The following is a 17820-nucleotide window of genomic DNA, read 5'->3' as shown; positions in this document are numbered from 1 at the left end:
TCACTCCATAAAGTAGGAAGCAACAATTTTTAACGTAGGAGTTGCCCTAGGAGCAAAGATTTACCACTCTACGATACTTCTGACTGCAATAACTATCACATACCACAAAGTATAGGAAATCTTGAACAAACTAACTCACCGAGAAAGTTGTACCACAGGCCGCATGCGTAGTTTCAAATGTAACATGAGTGACGTTACTGAAACCCAAACAAATCGGATCGATCAACTGCAGGTCATCTTCATCCATTCCTCCTAAGATTGATCGATTAATGTCAATCTTCATTGATGTCTTGGCACATGTGACTGTCACGTCTGGAACAAAGTGAGGTAGGCTGGTTAGCGTAGAGGGCGTACAGAGATTGCAGATCACGCTTTTCACCACTCAAAATCTTAACAATTGTTTCATTCCTTCCCTAGATAACTAACAGATTTTGAAATCTCGAAAGTGATGATATTTTTTCACATTGGTTAAATCAATCATGCGCTGTTACTAAAATCGAACTTATCCAATAGGAGCATTGTGATTCAGGTAGCTGAATAAACCTCTTACTAGCTTTACTTGCCCTTTAATAATGTATTCCTACTCCATTTTCTTAATACTTTGATTCGTCAATGGACTATTAGCATAGTTGAATTTAAGCTGTTGAACCCATGACACTCTCAAATCAGAGGGAAGTGGTAAAACGTAATTAAATCTTTGCTATGTCAGTCGCAAGAGACCATGATCCACTGGTTTTTATTATAGAAAGCGTTAACTGACAAGTTTTCCTACACAAAATATTAATAATTGTGGAGGTGACCTATTCTACAACGGAAGAAGTACACATCAGTCATTACAATGATCATACATTTGGATATCAGTTGATAAGACCACTACGCTACTGACAAGAAGAACACCCTGAAGACGTAAAAGACAGATTTAAGGCATACGCTCTTCGTTGTTGTCCTTGATGCATGCAATTTATTCTCTAACGTGGCCAAAGTTTAGTAGAGTTTCACCCTGGCTTAATTTGCTAGCTTGATCGTTATCAGTTGACACCAGAGTGGTCAAGATTTATGTACTTTCTAGGTAACTGCACGTGGTAACCGTCGTGTAAATAATCTACGTTTCCTGCTTCTCCGACTAGTATTTCTTTCCATGCATAGATAATTGTCATCATATTTTCAGCTCGTCTCACATTTGACATGTTCCTGCTCTCATATGATCAATGACCACGCATGTGGTTAGCCGTTCCCCTTTCTAACCTTTATCAGTGTCGCCTTCAGTAGTACTGGTGTATCCAGAGTCTGTAGGAGTGGAGTATACTGGTGTGGTAACGTCTAAAGAAACAAACACACGGGCCACGTGTTATCTTTTCGAAGGAACCATGCAAATAACACAACGCAGACTTGACGAACTTGCTTCATAAAAATTGAACCAACCGCATTTTGATTAAGAACGCACAGAAAACAGTTTAGACTAAACAGTTTTATATCTAGGAATGGTCGTGCACTAGTACATGCTATAAGACCGGCACAGTTACATCGACTTTAATTAAACACTCAGGCTATCAAAAATGTGGATGTTGGTGACGAATCAGATAGATCATGTAATAATGCACGATTTGATTTAATTCAAACCATAATAACAGAGCGCTTTTGAATTTTTGCTTTCAATGAAATGTCATTAAATTTGTGTCTCTCTTAATTAGTTTCTTTAAACACACTATTCAAAATTCAAAACATGGTATATAGATTAAAATACATGATAATCTACTCCAAACGTGTTTGTTATTATGGAAAGGAAACTTTCCCACATATTTTATATGTTCACTTAGTATGTACCAGTCTACATTACAGCTGGGCTGTACACTATCCATTAAATTAATTGCTGGGCTGCAACCTATAGAGCGTTTAGAAATAAACGTTTTAACATTCCTCTCAGACGTGTTACAACAGTTATATACACAATTCTTAGTTGTATCACCCAATATGCAAAACTAACCCAATATGTAATACTAACATATTATGTCATAACACTTGACCCAATTTGTTACACTATGTGTAATAAAACTTACCCGAAACTGTAAACTTAATAAGTAACTGCATGTAATGCAACATATTGTGTTACGTGTTATTAGTTCCGGAGACCAGCTCTGGAACTGTTAGTTTTTGCTCACTTTCCTTCTTTCCTTCTTTCTTTCTTTCTCTATTTCTGGTATTACTACCATAGAACACGCTTTACACAAATTTTACCTTAATTACCCAGATGCATTGCGACACGCTTATGACGTCTTCGCTCAGCTCGGACGGGTTTTACGGGCATTTTTTGTTTGTTTATTTATTTATGTTTTATTTTGCATTGCACAACTATCATATTGCGTTCAGCTATTAATAATTCTAGCTTTCTTTCGCTTTGTTTTTTGTTCCTTTTTGCTTTTTATTTTTCTCTAAATACTCACCGTACTTGGCGCTATACTGTTATGTCATATGGTTTAGACCGCTGGTTTTCGCCCGAGAGCTCATGGGTTGAATGAGATTAACAATGGCGCGCGCGCGGCGGATACGAACGCTTCCCTCGCATAGAGAGAGAAAAGTAGGCTTTGTGTAAGTTTACAAGCGCGGCTGGGCACATTTTGTACCTATAGGCGAGGTGGATGTGCTCTAAAAAGAAGATCAATGCAAGTTTTGGATTCAAAATCGGCTGTTTTCGGCGGAGAAACTGCCCGCCGTATTTCTGAGGAGCCACCAGCGGTTTTTTCTATGTCAGTCTGCAGGGCTGTGGTGGGAGACCGTTTAACGCCGGTAACACACAGCCCTGCCATGCAGAGCTAGGCATAGTATAGTGAACTGTCTGTCACCACACCGGCATGCGTTGGCTGCACGTAAAAGCAACTCAACTTTCCAAGATCAAACGGTCAGTATCTTGTGAAAACAGCGACATAGCAATGAAAATTGTTTTAGTCAGTGCTTTTAATCAAATGAAAATGCATGTGGCCTCGGTTTTCAAGTTCAACGGCTTAGGTCCGATGTCTCCTCTTGTCTGATATACATTTCCGTGCGTTGTCGCCCCGTATGTATCTGTTGCGTTTTTATCGTACGTAGGCATTTGTAATCTGTGTACTGTAATTCCCCGGACTGCCTTGCTTTTAGTTGTATTCTGTTGTTACTGCTATCAGCCCTAACTATAGGTACGTGCTTGCATATTAAAAGCCCAAGCACTCTTTCATTCTACACCTATCTTCGTCACACATTCTCTTGTTTCTTCCGCTGCTCTGGTCTCTGGAAGTTCGCTTTTGCTTGCAAATGCTTTCTAGTTACATATTGGGATTATAGATCTAGTGAGTACAAGAACATGCCTTATTTTAACCAACGCAAATCGAAATGTTCAGAAATGCACTTCGATATTAAGGTTTGCACTCTACGTTTCAGCCTTTATGTTATCTGTTTGACAATTACACCAATGTCAGGTCTGGATTTCATCAATGTAGGCTTGATTTTATAATTTTTATCAATTTAATAAATCCCATGAGAAAAGATATACCTGTAATAAATTATTTAGCAAACTTTCCGTTAATCAACCAAGCAAGGATACCAAAATCTTATCAGGAGTTTGTCAAGAATAAACTTCATTGGATGAACCTGAAAATAGCAGTTTCTAGTCTAAAATGGAAGTAAATCTGCCAAGTTGATAATATCGAGTTGGCGATGGACTCAGCCAAAAGTACGATGTTGTAGACCCACTTTTCATTGGTACTAATTTTATGAAAATGAATTTAAACGAATTTGGCAAAGTTCTTCTTACAACACAGATAAATAGACGGACCTGTGAGACCAGATACTAAAATATATTCGTTGAAGGAATATTTTATTTGAGCCAATCCTCTTTAATAACTCTAAGGGGGGACATAGTTCATTTGATTTTGACAAGACAATTGAAATGCATTAATTTGTACACGTTTCAACATGCGAAAATAATTGCAAGATTTGGAGATTCGAAAATCTGTCCAAGATGTACATCTTTTTAGATATGAAAATTGCAAGCAAATTTTCTAGGTTGAATTCAATCTATATAACGCATACTTACTTGGACAGGCTTCGGCGTAATCAGGGCAACAATCACCAGCTAATTCACAAACAGAATCGCAGTAACAATCGTCGACAGGATTATATCTTCCGCAGTATCCAACGCAAGAACCAGGGGCTAAAGATGAAAATGAGAGAATAGGATAATGAGAATCTTGCGTTAAGTTTTCTTTACTTATAATCGTTTAACACTGACCCGGTCATGAGGGCTATATTGCCCGATTATGACCCCGAGTGGCTGTGCGTTACAAGAAATACATCACTAATCCTTGAGTCTTAGGCCGAAGGGTATAGCCTTAAGGGCTATCGAACAATTCAAATCATTAGTATAACGTCAGTAAACTCGCACATATCTCCTGAGTGCCATCCTGAAAGTGAGTCCATACAGTTGGATTTGCTTGCATTTACATAAAGAAGGTATGACCAAAACTTGCCAATTTCAGGAAAGCAGGATTCCTTATAGTTAGTGTGCGAATGCATTTGTCGTGTTTTTGCTAATTATATGATTACGTTCTATAACTGGTATGAAAAAACGAGTAAAGAGATTTTTGATAAACAGCAGAAGTTTGTAAGTTTCTACGTACCTTCTGTAGTTGGCCATGCAGTAGAACCTACAAGCATTAAAATTTATTTGATTAATGTTCTATGCAGACAGTGCAACAAATATTTGAACCGTTCAAACACTCAAAGTCTGGCTCATGCATGTCACACTGCACACTATGCTATTCGATGTTTCGATTTTCTAATCGTCAATTAAGCGATAAAACACAATAACATTAGGAATCGTAAAAATGAGTGAAAGATGGTGATGTGATGATATTTGGAAGCGGGAGAAAATGGGTAGTAAAATTTGACAGCAACTATGCAGAAGAAAGTCTAGAGCAAAACCTTTTCTTAAACCGTAAGACAAATCTCTTTACACACCTGCAGTCTCGCTAATTGGGTTGTCCAGTGTAAAATATAATTAATAGCACATAAAAGTGGCAGTTGTATTCCATTACGGTGATTTGCGCTGAATTTTGGAAATACGGAAACTAGACATAATGTCTAAACTGAGGAGTTGCCGACACTCTCAGGTGTAACTATCGTGTAGCTGTAATATCAGTCGATCACGAAGAAATCAACTCTGCGAAATTTGAAACATTGTCTCGAAGGTCAGACGTTGTAAAAACATATCCACACAAGATCCTCCCCAACGAGGCCCGTTAAATGATGCGTTCTGCACAATGAGCAGGATGTGCGTTGCTGAGTTGTCTCGTTTGGATTTCGCATGACCTCAACTTTAGGGGAGTTGATTTCTTTGTTTTTGACTCATATTACCGCCTAGACAATAATTACGTCAGATATTGGTCGCAACTCCTCAATTTCGACGGTTTGTCTAGTTCCCGTTTTGTGAACGATACAACGCAAATCACAATGTAGTGTAGATACACAGACAGACTGGCAGTTATTCAGGTTTGCGGACAGACAAACAGACATAGATAGAAAGAGAGATAGGCACATAGATAGACAGATAGATAGAAAGGTAGTTAAACAGATAGAGAGATGGATGGATGGACGGACGGATGGATCGATGGATAGATAGATATTAGATAGATAGATAGATAGACAGATAGATAGATAGATAGATAGATAGATAGATAGGATAAGGATAGATAAATAGATAGATGGAAAAAAGGAGGAATAGATGTAACACAGAAGGACACACAGAACGACACAGAACACACAGAACGGCAAGTTCGCCAATTGAGTTCTAAAAACGATCACGAGGTCTGATAAACATCTAAGACTCTGTAACGATGAAAACAAGAAATGTACAAATCAATGAGAGGAGATACAAGAAAGTTACGAAATGAACGACTCGAGAAAAATTGCAACAAAGTCAAAGAAAAAGACCAGAATGAATGATGTTGTGCCGGTCGCTTCCTTCAGTCGTATATGTACTCTGTCCACCCCATGAAGGTCGCCGGACCATTTTTCCAATACTTCATCGAGGTGAATTTTTATCGAATAAATAAATAAATAAATAAATAAATAAATAAATAAATAAATTAATTAATTAATTAATTAATTAAAAATCAACTGTTCAGAATAAAAGACCTGCTAGCGACAAGTGTATTACCTCTATCAGGGCTCGAAATTAACTTTTTACCTCGGTAGTCCACTTGGGCTACCATTTTCTGAAGTTGGTAGCCCAGTGACAATGTCTGGTAGGCCATGAATATTTTGGTTTAGGGATACTGTGCTCGTCCGAGTATAAGCACCCGGTTCAGCAACACAAAATAGCAGTAAAACTAGGGGCTTCTACTCGAGAAACCCAATGTTATGTGTCACAAACTTAATTTATGCTTATTTTTGTACATTTTTAACACTTTCTATCACTTTTTAAATCGGTTTCTACATCCAAAGAAATTGTAACTTTAGTAAAGAAAAACAGAAAAAAATATTCTCATGATCTTAATGAACTGGCATGCCTTGTTACACCCGAATTTCTCTGTACAGAACAAAATAAATTGATACTGATCGACAACCATAGATAAAAAACAGCGAAACTCAGCCACGATTTCCAGGCAAGCTTAACTGACACAGTGTTTTATATTACTATTTCAAATCAAATTGTAATCTCTTGATATAGAAGTGAAAGTTTTGTGAAATTTCAGCATCAAATCCCCAAAACTTGACACAAGTACGTCTTGTATGCTGCCGACCAACAGCATAGTGTGAACTGGCATGCAAAGACTGCACATGGAAAAGCAACTCAACATTCTAGTATCAAACGCTCTGCATTTTGTGAAAACAACAACATAGCAGTGAAAATTGTAATAGTCACCAGAAAAAACTCTTCACAGATGAAAGGAAAATTGCTTCAAACAAATGAAACTGCATGTTGACTGCATTTAGCTCGCCCAAAAGTGACGGACACCGCACGCCAAGTATTTCATGTCCCAGGCTTTGGTAGTCCGTGTGGGCTACCATTTCATGGACTTTGGTAGTCCCAGGGAAAAGTTGGTAGTCTGTGGACGCGGGAATACCGCTAATTTCGAGCCCTGTCTATAGACTTAGGTGTCGTTTAAGTTCCGCCTTCAAACTGAAGTTTCATCATCAAACTGAACTTTTGTCTTTTCAAACTGAAGTTTCGCCTTTAAACTTAAGATTTCCAGACCAGCGCGCTAATGGGTAATGTTGGTTTCGAGCGAATATGAAGGATAATAATCAACTTACTACTATCGTCACTAACGGTCACACTGAATCCTTTGTTAGTGACCGAACCGTCCGATGTGAAGGTAATCCATATGGTATCACCGGACGAGTAATAGTAAGAGGGCGTACTACATCCAGAATGTTGGTTAAGCACTACGTTTTGTCCTGGGACATTGCCATCACCAGCCGATACGAAGTCACAACAACTTTCGGTACAAAAGTCATGCCACCAAACAAACAAATATCTCCACGAAGCAGCCGCGTAGACAAACCATACACATCTTGCATTGTGAGGATAATTACTTGGATAGTTCGGTGATTCAATTCTAACGCTGCTCCGGTAGGACAGATAATATGTTTCACCACAGTTGTAGGCTGTAAGTAATGGATGTGGGTTTTAACTATTGAGGATTCTTTGTGTATATATCGTAGTTGTCGCTTCATTGACAGTACATTGACATTCAAATTAAATTTATATCTCTGAGTGGATAAGATTATTGATTATTGAGAAATTTGAGGTTGGTGTCAAGTATTGGAGAGGAACTCTGAATATATCGAAATACGTGATACTAGTGCAGATTTTCATTCCTGTAATTCTACAATTGTCAATCTACGTCCCGTTGGTCTGTGATGTAAGCAATCGCCAATTCATTTGCTGGTTGTAGTATTTTATTCGCTTGCGTATAGAATTGACAAATATCGTAACCATACATGCTTCTATTAGAGTTACAGTGGCCTGTGTTGACAGGCGAGTAAGCTACATATCGCTCTATACTACCCTTGCATTTCTTTCTTTACACACAGCAGCTAGATCCATGAAGGGTGGTCCAAAGATCACGAAAACAAAATTGGATTAATCCTTCTGTCATATAGATAACCGTCATCGGGCCACATTAATATCTTTGTATACCTTCCTCCGTGCCTTGCTCGTCGAGTTTAAGTTTTCGGAAAAAGAAACATGAGCCATTGTTATATCTACGCATGTGCTAATAGCATTCGGCTATGTAGTTCCTTTACATACTTCCTTCTGTGGTATCCCACCAATTTTGCGTGGTAAGCCACCCATCAGGGGTGGTATGCCACCACCAATCTGGCGTTGTGTCCATTCTTGTTGGCTCGGCTGTTGCAATTTCTGTAATATAATAGAGACAGATAAACTAATGAAGCTTGAGCTGTATAACCTCAAGTCCGTTCTTAACGTGAGAAAGACTATTGTTAAATTATTCCAACAATTACATGTAATATCTGACAATTTCTTCTCCTTCTGTCTATTTATAATAATTCCATTGCACCAAGCGTGTGTTGATTAAGTCGCTTTGACTGACTGGTTTTATATTTTTGCCAGACTGAGTACAAAATTAGAAAATGGTCATTTTTGAGATTTTCGCCTCAATATCGAATATTATCCTTGTTCTTTCTCGGGAACATTTTTACTTTGATTCAAGAGCGGGAAAGAAAAAACTTAAATAAAGTTACAAGTGAAATGACTCTGACATTGAGTGACCCTCTTTCAATCCAAGCCTACAGTGAGTGCTTATGAAGTAATAGAAAACAAATATCAAGAACAATGAAGTCCACGATAGAAAAGTAGTTAGCGTACAAAGGTTAAAAAAGTTAAATTGAATACTAAAATATTTTTATTTTATTTTATTTTATTATTTATTTTATTTTATTTTTATTTTATTTTATTCTCGTCAACAGCGCCAGTTGCCTGCCACTTACAGACAACTTGGAATATGAAATACAAAATATAAATCCACTAAATGAGAAAATTGAAAATGAAGAAACTACATTCAAAAGACATACAACAGATTAATATCACATACACTATACCGCAAAGACATTTGTTTTGTAAAGTTTTAGTGAATCGCAAAAGATATCAATATTACTGTTAAGTGAATTAAATAAGCGGGAAATGCGACCAATGAACCCTCTCTTTGTAACATCGACTCTATTATGAGATATGTAAATTAGGTCCCTTTTTCAGGCACTTGAATGAGGAACGTTGAGACCAAAGAAAGAGATACTATATGTACAATTGAAATGTGACAAAGACATCTACGCAAGAATAGACAGTCAACAATATCCTACGAACACGTAAATGCGGAATATTATAAAAATTGCAGAGTAAGGCATAGTCACAATTACACCATAAACTGCTGTCCTTATGAAAAGTCATGTATGACAATGTAAAAACAGAGAAAGCGCTTTTGAATTGATTCAATTCTCATAGATTGGTGCTCTGAGGTAAATTTAAAAATAACAGTGTAGTATTCTGAAATTGGATGAACAATTGTACAAACAAATGACGAAGAGCAGGAGCATTGTTAATAAAACTAAAATTACGCTGAATAATACCAACCATGCGATTTGCCTTGGTAGCAATGTGGTCAACATGTTTGTTGAAAGAAACTTTGTGTCAAGTATGATCTATAAAAGTAGCAAATCAAATAATGTGTGTGCTGGATGATTAACGTCTCTAATTATGGAATTTGATTTCCTAATGGCGAAGGTCTTAAAAAGCGACTCAAGCGACTGAAGGACATCACCGATGATTTTAAATGCTGTCTTAATAGTCCTATTCAGTTTTGCAGTATGCCAAACCGTAATAGAAAATGTGAGTACACACTGGACAACAGCCCGGTAGAAATTCTTGTGTATAATTTTGCTAACACCGAAGCATTTCAAAACGGCGAAGGAAATAGAGGCGTTGTTGTGCTTTTTGACAATGTGATCGATATTTTTATCTCATTTCAAGTCGTTTAATAGAAGCGTACTTACTCAAGAATTTAAATGTGTGAACTATTTCAACATCTTTGCCGAGAATACTTAACGGTATGTGATCGATTTTATTCTTCTTTCTAAAGTCAAATATCATCTCTTTTGTCTTGTCTACATTCAATTGCATATTATTATGATCGCACCAAACAACTAGCTTGTCCACCTTGTCTCGGTATGCTGTTTTATAGTTTTTGAGAATGAAACCCGCGGCAGTCGTGTCATCTGCGAATTTGACGATCAGAATACTATCATTGGATGAGGCGCAATCATGTGTTACCAGCGAGTTTAGAATAGGGGAGAGGACACATCCCTGAGGGGCACCTTACAGTGATAGAATCCGAAAGAAACTACCCCGTTTTGACCATTTGGGACCGGTTAGGCAGGAAATCTAAAATCCAATTATAAAATGAACTATCGAGACCAAGGCAGATTAACGTGTTGTAAAGGTTAGCAGGTATTATAGTGTTAAAAGCCGAACTGTAATCGATAAAAAACATAAAGTTGAGTTCGTCAATATTGCTGCAAAAAGAACGAACATTTGCTAAAAAGATACTTGGTAATGTGGGCGGTGGTTACGCCGACACTGCCTCACTAAAACACCTCCACGTCGTCCCCGATTTCGTTTTTGCCGAATATAGTTCGGTATGCTACGTTGACCCGAAATATCAGGAAGCATTTCAGTAACAGCCAAAATGGGATTTGAATCACCTGCAAATTATTAACGCTCTTTCCAATATGCAGCAACTGTTCCAGGTCATACCTATAAAAAGCCGACGCAAAGTTCAGGTAGATAAACACGAAGACGTACAGAAGAATGAGACTTCGCAGAACCATATCACCATGTGCCGGCGCCATTGTACATATTTTACGTTGTAACAAATCATAATGATGCTTATCAATAATCAGTGGATCAATATGGGGATAAATAATATCCGTAAAAACCTTAGATAATGTTGGGAGTAAAGAAACTGGTCTGTAATTTGTGACCATCTCCCTACGCCTCTTATATGAATTGGAATAATGTTTGCTGATTTCAAGACATGAGGGAACACCATTGATAAAGAGATATTAAAAAAAATATTTGCAGGCAGGAATGCTAAAACCCGTAGCAGCTCAAAAGGAAGTAGCCACAGAGATTATCACATCCTTGGGGCTTTTTTGACATCCTGACATTATAGAAGGCCATGAGCCTTGCTAAGCTCTATTTTCATTATAGGCATAGCATTCTTAAAGGCATCTGCAGTATTACTAAGTTAGAGCGCCTCCCACGGGCATGCATGCGGGGCCAGGCCTTGGCCAAACCGTATTGGCACAGACAAATAGACCAGCATGCAGCAACGCAGCATGCCTTTTGTTCCATGGTCGTCTCGGTAGACTATTGTCTTTTCATATTAAAATGAGCTTCACAGGTGTTACATTTTTTGAGACTTTGTTCGTGGTTTGTGATTGCATGAGATTATGCGAAAAGTACAACGAGATGGCATCGTCCTGCCAATAGCGTAGCAACTATACTTACTTTGTGAGCTCTCAGGGCAGAGACACTGCTTCACGCTAATCATAACATAACACGCTAGCAGTTTCATAATTTTCATAAACACGTCCTTCCATGACCAACTTTTAAAATATGATATGACTGACAGTAAACCATTGAGTAAAACCAGACAGTATCGATAAAAGACTATCAAATTTGGTTCAAACACACTCATTATATATTCATAAATATGTGAGAGGAATTTTTAAAATTGTAAAAACTCACTTTTCCGAAGCTCAAAACTTTCCCGTTTTTGCCAGCACGCCAACTCCGCTCAGTGCCAAACGACAACAACAACAACAACACAAACTTTGCCGAACATGCTTTCGCTTAAAAACTGGCGAAAATCCGGAAATAAGTGAAGGGTGCATGGTCGGCACTCTTCGGAAAATAGAGGCGAGAGCTACATGAGGCGAGGCGAACATGGGGGCTTACGTAAGCACTTCACACCTTGAACAATACCCGTTGCCAGTCTGTCTCTCTATTTGTTTGTGGTATTGGTAAGGAGAGATAAGGCTCGGCCAAGACCTCGCCTTGCATGCATGCCCTTGGGAGGCGCTCCAGCTTTAACATTGCACGTGCCTGTGAAAAATGGGGTACCCCAGGATAAGGATCGTTAGCTGAGTAATTTGATTCGGTGAAAACTGAATGGAAGTATTTGTTAAAAAGTTCTGCCTTTAAATTGCATAAGAGGCACAGATATTATCATATTTGATAACTGAATTGGAGCAATGGTCCCTAGACCTTGCCCTCACTAGCGACTAAAATCGTTTTTCATTAACCAAAATGTCCTTTTGTAGACTATTGATATAGGGTTTATATTTATAGCGCTATCATTGATTCCCTGTCATATCCAACAGGAAATTGTCGTTTTGGTCAGTAAGATGGAATGAAATGCTTAATCGCTGCAAAAGTCATACCATAAAATAGCTCAATAAAATCATCAATCTAGACTACACCATTGCAGAAATGAAAGAGCCCTAGTCATTGCATCAAAATCAGCTTTTCAAAGTTATAGATTACTCTATCTTCCCGATAGGAATCTGTCCCATTGATGAACATGTATGACCACGACACAGAATCGCTGTCTGACTCAAAAATGTTCAAGCTCCTTCTGACATTATGAATACGAGGGGAACACAAAACCAAGTCTAAAATATAATGATTATTACAAAGTGGGTGGTAATTACAATGATATAAGTAGATATTTGTTTCCTTAGGAATTTATCGCAATTGAATGCTGAAATTCAGATCTTGGTTATTCTGTTGTATTGTACTAATGCGACAGTTACCATAAAAAGTGACAGCGTCATTGATTTCGTTCAGATATTATTTCAAACTGAAACTGGTCGATTCAGATCACTTTGATGTACGCTTTGATAGTAACTATGATTGACTCGGCAATGTTTTGTATGTGTGCTTTCATTTCCTTTCTTAAATTTATAAATTTGCAGATTTAGGTTTTCGGTAATTTAAGGTGACTGTCTTTATAGGAGCAGGATTTATTCTTTATATGTAACAGAGAATATTCAACTCTATATATGACGGTTGATTACAGATACCGAAATAGTATTCTGGAAACTGGGTGACGTTAAAATATCACATTCAATCATTAAAGACATTTTTCTATATTCCTTGGTTGATCACAGTACTCTACATGATTTTGATTTTCTTTCCCTCTCTTCCATTCACGGAAAAGAGAATCAGCCAACAAAAACTTCCGGGATATTACAGCGTCTTTCTTTGTTAGATTATGTAGTCGATAGCGACTTCGAATTCATAACCAGTCCCAATCTGTCCTTCAGTACGTGAACCAAAAGTGTTGGTAATTGTATGTCTACTTTTATAATAGAACATTCTATTTTTTGAAAGAGTACGGATCGGTCCTACTATGGATGTGTGCCAGTGCTCATTACAGAAGAAGCGAATTACGACAAGTGTGTGTGTTAGGGAAAACAGTCTTTGATCGTCCTGTAGTAAACGTATGCATATCAGTTAGCCATTGGCGGCCACTTTGACTACCCACTGGGCGAGCTTGTACTGACAAACAAGGAAATTCCCTTCTACTAGATATGCAACTACCAGTGTGGCGGAACATCTAGGACGGTTATAAAAGAATCTGTCTTCGAGTCTTACGGAGATGGAAGTAATGCCTGAGGCAATGGGCCCGAGGTCTTACAACGCTATCATAGGTAATATCAAGCCTTGGCCAAAATGACGGATTATCGCATAACAACGCTATTACTGTCGTTTCCTCTTACCTTCAGTACTTGGCCATTCGGTAGAACCTGCAATGTCAGGTATACAAATGTGTTAACGTGAGAAGGTATGTTAAGGCGGAGGGCTACATTAATAAAACGAATCATTGGCAATGACATAGCCCCCTTCTAATTGGGAATTTGTCACTGGAAATGACCAAAAATTGAAGTCGATATGATGCGCATGAAAAAAGAAATGCTGTTACCAAAGCCCTGTCTGTGACTAATGTCCATATTTGCTTGGATTGTAAACAAATAGACATTAATAGTATAAATGGTATGGGGTTATGTCCTTTTACCAAGTTGGACAGAATTAGGTATGTCATGCCCTGGCTCTTGAAATGTCAAAATTAAACTAATATGCAAGTAACCTGTAAAGCCATGTCTGAGTAATGGCTCTTGACATAAAAAGTCAAAACGCCAGATGTGAACAAATTATACAATGTTCAGTATACAAGAGACTTGGATAGTTAGCTGTTAATTGATACTTCTAAATGCCTTTCTTGACTGGTAAATCTTTGTATAATCAATATCTGCAGCAAGTGTCATCAGATTTAGTGTAGTCATTCAGGATATTGATCTCTAATTACAACCACTGTTTCCCTGTTCACCCGATCTGGGCTACCAATCTAATCACAACGAATCATTAGAAAGTCAATTAGTAATTTATCAATACGATGTTGCGATACACTTTATATCATGGAAGATCAAAATCTGTACCATGTTTCATAACATTTAAAGCATTATTTCTGGATATATCGACCTAATTAGGAGAGTTCATTAAATATGCAAATTAGAAATTAATTATTATGATACTGATAAACGTCTTTATATACAGTTAAACAACATGAGTTCAACTGCTATATCAAGTTACAACAAATCTGATGAAGTATTTCTTGACGTATCAGGCTAATTAATTCCACCAAATTTGGTCAAGTATTTCTGGACATAGTACAAAAATGAGGAAAGTTCTTTAAACATGCAAATTACCAATTAATTGACAAGATATTGCTTAATATATTTCTTCACTATGACAACGCTATGTGCTTAACATCTGTACCGGGTTTCATCAAATTTGCTGCAGTGTGTCCAGCCATATTTCCTTAATTAAAGAAAATCCTCAAATATGCAAATTAGCAATTGAATGACATGATCCAGCTAAATGTTTTTGCTCACTAAGTTTTATCAAATGTATTTCTTGACATATTATCGGAATTATGAAAATTCATTTAATATGAATATTAGCAATTAAATGACATGATATGTCTTATCGAACTCTGCCAAAAACCACACGAAACGAACGTTTTTGAAGCAGATTAAGTATCTGGTACGAATTTTGAGAATGATAGCGAACGATCGACGGTTACATGATAGATGAACTTGCTAATTTTAACAGTAAAATTGAACGTCCAGATGACATGGCAGAGTCCTTATAGCCATTTGATTTCCTGACTTCTTCTTCTCAGGGATGTGTACACGCGTACTGGGCGCGTACGCCCACAGCGGAATTTTAGAACACACGTGGATGTGCTGTTAAGGAGGTACGCTACCATTCCAATAAATGTTGGGACATTCTTGAAGTTGACTTTTCTGAAATAATCTTTATGTGTACATTGCAAAGATATGAAAAAATATGGGGTACGCATGCAAAATTTTTGAAAAAACACATGCCAAAATTGACAGAAAACCACTAAATCTCCCATTTTGCGAAATTTGCACTTACCATCAGAATCTTTATTTTATCGCAAACGATTAACAGATCCCAGTGTGCATACCACATTTTTGCATTGCCAGGACAGCTGCATTAGGACAATCAACTAAAATTTGTGATTTCTTGTCTTAAAAATTAAATATTAGACCCTAAATTTATCATTTAACTGTAAAATTAGTCTTTTTTAAAAATATAAACTTCATATAAATGCACAAAATAATTTTCAAAATGTTAAAAAGTACAGCAATGTCTATCAAACAGACAGTGTTCTTTGATTTAGAAGCAAAAAAAGTTTGGGTCACCACGCAAATTTTCTTACTAAACAGCAAAAAGTGACGAAAAAAGGTGAATTTTGTTAGACCTGAGATTTACCCTCTAGCTTACTTATATTATGTCAGAGCTACAATTGTTAATTATTCTCTACTGATCTTTCAAAATAAAAATAACTGTCGATTTTTCAGGCCAAAAAGTAATTTCGGTTGTTTTGATTCATAACAACTTCTGAAAGAAATATTATAAGGTCACTAGCATGATTTTTTGCCATTTTGTCCTGTTATTCACGCTCACCAGGTTAGGTAGTCTAAAAGGAACATGTACATCTTCAGGACAAAAGAGGGCACTCTCCTATATAGAATGGTAGCGTACTACCTTAACATGCATTTGGAATCCCACTTGCTACTCGGAAGAATGTCATGACTCTCCGCAGCAGTAATCCAAAGTCACAAAAACTAAGATGAGCGCTTTAAATTATTTTTTCATGGGTTCTGAAAATGATGCCTACTTTTCGATTGTCAGTTTAGAAACGATATAGGCTGGGACTCTGTAATGATGAAAACAAGAAGTGTAAAATTATTGAGAAGAGACACAAAAAATTAAGAAACGAACGACTTGAGAAACATTGCAACAAAGTGAAAAAAAGGACCAGAATGAATGATGTTTTGTCGGTCGCTTCCCTTAATCGTATATGTACTTTATCCCACCACATGATGGTCGCTAGACCATTTGTCAAATAATTCATCGAGGTGAATTTTTATTAAATAAATAAATAAATAAATAAATAATTAAATAAATAAATAAATAAATAAATAAATAAATAAATAAGTAAGTTGTTCATTAGAGAAGACTACTCTTGACAAGTGTATTACCTCTATAGAGTTAGGTGTCATTTAAGATCGTCCTCAAACTGAAGTTTCCCCTTTAAACTTAAGATTTCCAGATTAGCGCTATGGGTAATGTTGGTGTCGGGCGAATATGAAGGATAATAATCAACTTACTACTATCGTCATAAACGGTCACACTGAATCCTTTGTTAGTGACCGAACCGTCCGATGTGAAGGTAATCCATATGGTATCACCGGACGAGTAATAGTAAGAGGGCGTAGTACATCCAGAATGTTGGTTCAGCACCACGTTTTGTCCTGGGACATTGCCATCACCAGCCGATACGAAGTCACAACAACTTTCGGTACAAAAGTCATGCCACCAAACAAACAAATATCTCCACGAAGCAGCCGCGTAGACAAACCATACACATCTTGCATTGTGAGGATAATTACTTGGATAGTTCGTTGTTTCAATTCTAACGCTGCTCCGGTAGGACAGATAATATGTTTCACCACAGTTGTAGGCTGCAAGTAATGGATGTGGGTTTTAACTATTGATGATTCTTTGTGTGCATGCATCGCAGTCGTCGTTTCATTGACAGTACATTGACATTCAAAATAATCTATATCTCTGAGTGGATAAGATTATTGAGAAAATTGAGGTGGGTTTCCAGTATTGGAGAGGAACGCTGACTATTTCGAAATAAATGATACTAGTGCAGATTTTCACTCCTATAATTCTACAATTGTCAATTTGTATACCTTTTGTCTGTGATTTAAGCAATCTGCAATTCATTTGCTCGTCGTAGCATTTTATTGTGTATGAAATTGACAAATATCGTAACCATACATGCTTCCATTAGAGTTACAGTGGCTTGTGTTGACATAATGTCTAAATTGGAGAAGTTGCCAACACGCTCAGGCGTAGCCATCGTGTTGACCAGTTTGTCACTTAAGGGAATCCAATGAACATAGCAAATATTAATATCGGCAACATTTCTGAAAATGCTGAAGATTATTTTGAGGGGATGGGAAAGAATATGAAGGCCAATAAGGGACATTTTGTGAGAAAAAAATTATAAAAGAGCCCAACTGATGATCATTTCAATACTAAGGTGCCGGGTGCGACTGCTGTTGATGTACAATGTTGGTGGCGCACTTCGCCTGCGT

General features: G+C 37.3%; 1 protein-coding gene across 3 annotated transcripts in view; it reads right to left on the bottom strand.

Annotated features, from left to right (window-relative positions):
- The window catches only part of LOC139121858 (scavenger receptor cysteine-rich domain-containing protein DMBT1-like), a 32102-nt gene that overhangs the window by 3398 nt on the left and 10884 nt on the right, over positions 1–17820 (bottom strand). For 2 of the 3 annotated variants that reach the window (XM_070687090.1, XM_070687087.1), the window contains 8 exons: positions 16822–17175; positions 13840–13866; positions 8288–8398; positions 7288–7641; positions 4650–4676; positions 4067–4183; positions 1246–1320; positions 140–312 (listed from right to left, as the gene is read on the bottom strand). In XM_070687090.1, coding sequence (XP_070543191.1) covers positions 140–312; positions 1246–1320; positions 4067–4183; positions 4650–4676; positions 7288–7641; positions 8288–8398; positions 13840–13866; positions 16822–17175 — 1238 coding nt within the window. The remainder of the gene's footprint in view (positions 1–139; positions 313–1245; positions 1321–4066; positions 4184–4649; positions 4677–7287; positions 7642–8287; positions 8399–13839; positions 13867–16821; positions 17176–17820) is intronic. The other variant, XM_070687088.1, reaches the window with a different exon arrangement.

The sequence above is a fragment of the Ptychodera flava genome, chromosome 21, assembly GCF_041260155.1.
Source record: "Ptychodera flava strain L36383 chromosome 21, AS_Pfla_20210202, whole genome shotgun sequence".
Taxonomy (NCBI): domain Eukaryota; kingdom Metazoa; phylum Hemichordata; class Enteropneusta; family Ptychoderidae; genus Ptychodera; species Ptychodera flava.
This window is presented reverse-complemented; position numbering and strand designations above follow the sequence as displayed.